The sequence below is a fragment of the Sprattus sprattus genome (assembly GCF_963457725.1).
Source record: "Sprattus sprattus genome assembly, chromosome: 20".
In the NCBI taxonomy this organism is placed as follows: Eukaryota; Metazoa; Chordata; class Actinopteri; order Clupeiformes; family Clupeidae; genus Sprattus; species Sprattus sprattus.
Window position 1 is genome coordinate 8224453 of NC_137918.1, and position 2500 is coordinate 8226952.

The window sequence follows — 2500 nt, forward strand, 5'->3', positions numbered from 1 at the left end:
AATCTTTGAACCATACATGATAGCACCATGGGGCTTGGACTATTGTCAATGTATTAGCCTATTGTCGATTTTGATTTAAAGTGGAAGCAAAATGATAACCTCAAGCATATCCTCCATTATATATGAAATGTAAGAAAAGGGGAAAAAAAAGACTTTGATGTCTGCTAATACGGTGATAGATAAGACAGACTGTGCGCGCACAGCGCGCAATTTTTTTGGGGGTGCACCGAAGAGCCATTTTGACCCAGGAAAAACCCTGGTACTGACTCAAAACTCTTAACCAGAACACACAGTACTGACTCAAAACTCTTTTCAGTCATGCATCAATGTGCGTGTGGGTGACGAGAGTGAGCAGGGTTAGGGTTAGCGGGCGTGTGGTGGGCAAGAGCAAGCAGGGTCATACCTCCCACTTGTTGAGTGCGCCCTCGCCCCGGTTGCCCGTCCTGAGGAGGTAGAGGGTGCCTGCGCCGTCAGAGAGTGCCGCCCAGGTGGCAGAGGTGAGGCTGAGCGAGGCACACACCCGCTCGGGGCACTGCTCTGGGTCGGAGGGCAGGCGGAACACCTCCCGCGGCTTGCCCAGCGCCGTGTCCTGTGAACACAGAAGAAGTGAAAGCAGAGGTGAGAGCTGGGTCTGGCCCAAAGTGAAGCTACGTCTCCTAAAAGCTTTGTTGTGCTGCCACCAACATAACAGAGAGAGAAACAGAAAGAGAGAGGGAGAGAGGGGTGAGAGAGGGAGAGAGAGAGAGTGAGAGGGAGAGAGAGGGAGTGAAAGAGGGAGAGAGGGGGATGGGGGGTGAGAGAGAGAAAGAAAGAAAGAAAGAAAGAAAGAAAGAAAGAGAGAGAGAGAGAGAGAGAGTGTTCAAACTTCTCACCATCATGTAACAATAGTCAGGACCTAACAATACTTTTGGGGAAAAGTAGCCAAGAGCGAGACGAGACCTGCTACCATCCCTCAGAGGCTTTGTTGCAATGAGGCCATTGTGAACTGATTAAGAAAAGGCCATTGTCAACTGATGAAGAAGAGGCCATTGAAGCTCGTGGACTTTTGAACACTCTGTCTCTTTGATGCCCAGGGCTTAGCACTCAAGCACAATGAAGCTCTGGGCTTGTCTTATAGCTACTAGTTGGGTAAACTTCCAGACTCCGATGATAAACACATAAACCCTGGACCCAAAGGACAATAAAGATCTGAAAAAAACCTAATTTACTGTATGTCCCTCACTTTATTAATTTCCTCGGAAAACATAACATGCTGTGAACTGCCATGTCAATTTTAATCTATTCTCATTCTATGGTTTTTAGCTGTAGGGAAGTAGCAGGCAAACAGAAGGTACAGTAGTCATTTGCATCCTAGCCTTCTGCGTTCTTTACAAAAATCCCAGCTGATCTCCATTTGTCACACGTAGCACAATGGAAGATGCACAAACACTCCCACCTCTGTGGCAGTTGGAGATTTTGTCAGGCGGACAGATTGGAAATGGCCACTGATGTTGCTTAGAAACAAGACTGCAATCCCTCAAGGTTCCATTTCCAAAGCTCTTCAGCCTCACACAATCAGAATGTCTGTGGGCTGGGTGGGCCCATTACTAACTCCTCCAACGCACCAGCACAGTGCTCATCAGATGGCCACAAATGAAACCGAAATCTCACAAAAATCGATTCACATTAACCATCATCAATGTTGAAAAGAGCTATACATCTCAAGAGTATAAGTGAGCCAAGGGTGTGCTGGAATGGAAGGTTTAAAAAAAAAAAAAACTCCAAATTCCAACAGTAGAACTCTCAACCTCACCTGGTGTCACTGTTGTCTCCACATCGAATAAGAACATTAGTTACCATGAAACCGTGATGTTATTCACAGTAATGCACTGAAAGTCATGCTATACAGTGCAATATATGCACAGTAGTGCGTTCCCCTGTAGCTGCGGCACACCAGAGATACCCTCTTCCACCCTCTTCCGCCCTCACCCCCCTCACCACCTCCCTCTCACCACCCTCACCACCCCACTCACCCCGTCCCTCTTTCCACCATTGTTGTGCTAAGGCACCACTGCAGCATCTCACATGGACTCTCTGCTTGCATGACTGACTCAGCACACAGTCTATGCGTTAGGCCCAAGGCCATGTGTGGAGGGAGTACATGGGGAAGCAAACACGTAAACACACACACACACACACACAAACACACACACAGATACACACTCAGAGATACAAACACACACAGATACACACACAGACACAGAGACACACACGCACACGCACACACACACACAGGGGGCGCAGCATAGCTGCAGGTGCTGAGGGGAACTAGCCTAGGGCTAACCCAGAAACACCAACTGCATCACCGCCTCCCAGCTCCTCAGACCTGTGTGTGTGTGTGTGTGTGTGTGTGTGTGTGTGTGTGTGTGTGTGTGTGTCTGAGGAGCTGGGAAGGCGGTAATGCAGTTGGTGTTTCTGGGTTAGCCCTAGGCTAGTTAGATACAAACACACACAGATACAC

At 48.4% G+C, this 2500-nt stretch overlaps 1 protein-coding gene across 1 annotated transcript in view; it reads right to left on the reverse strand.

Moving 5' to 3' along the window:
* nudcd1 (NudC domain containing 1) overlaps positions 1-2500 on the reverse strand; it is a gene marked incomplete at its 5' end in the record, with an annotated part of 48006 nt that overhangs the window by 41246 nt on the left and 4260 nt on the right. The window contains one exon of the mRNA XM_080859012.1: positions 404-589. Within this exon, the coding sequence (XP_080715138.1) occupies positions 404-589 (186 nt within the window). The remainder of the gene's footprint in view (positions 1-403; positions 590-2500) is intronic.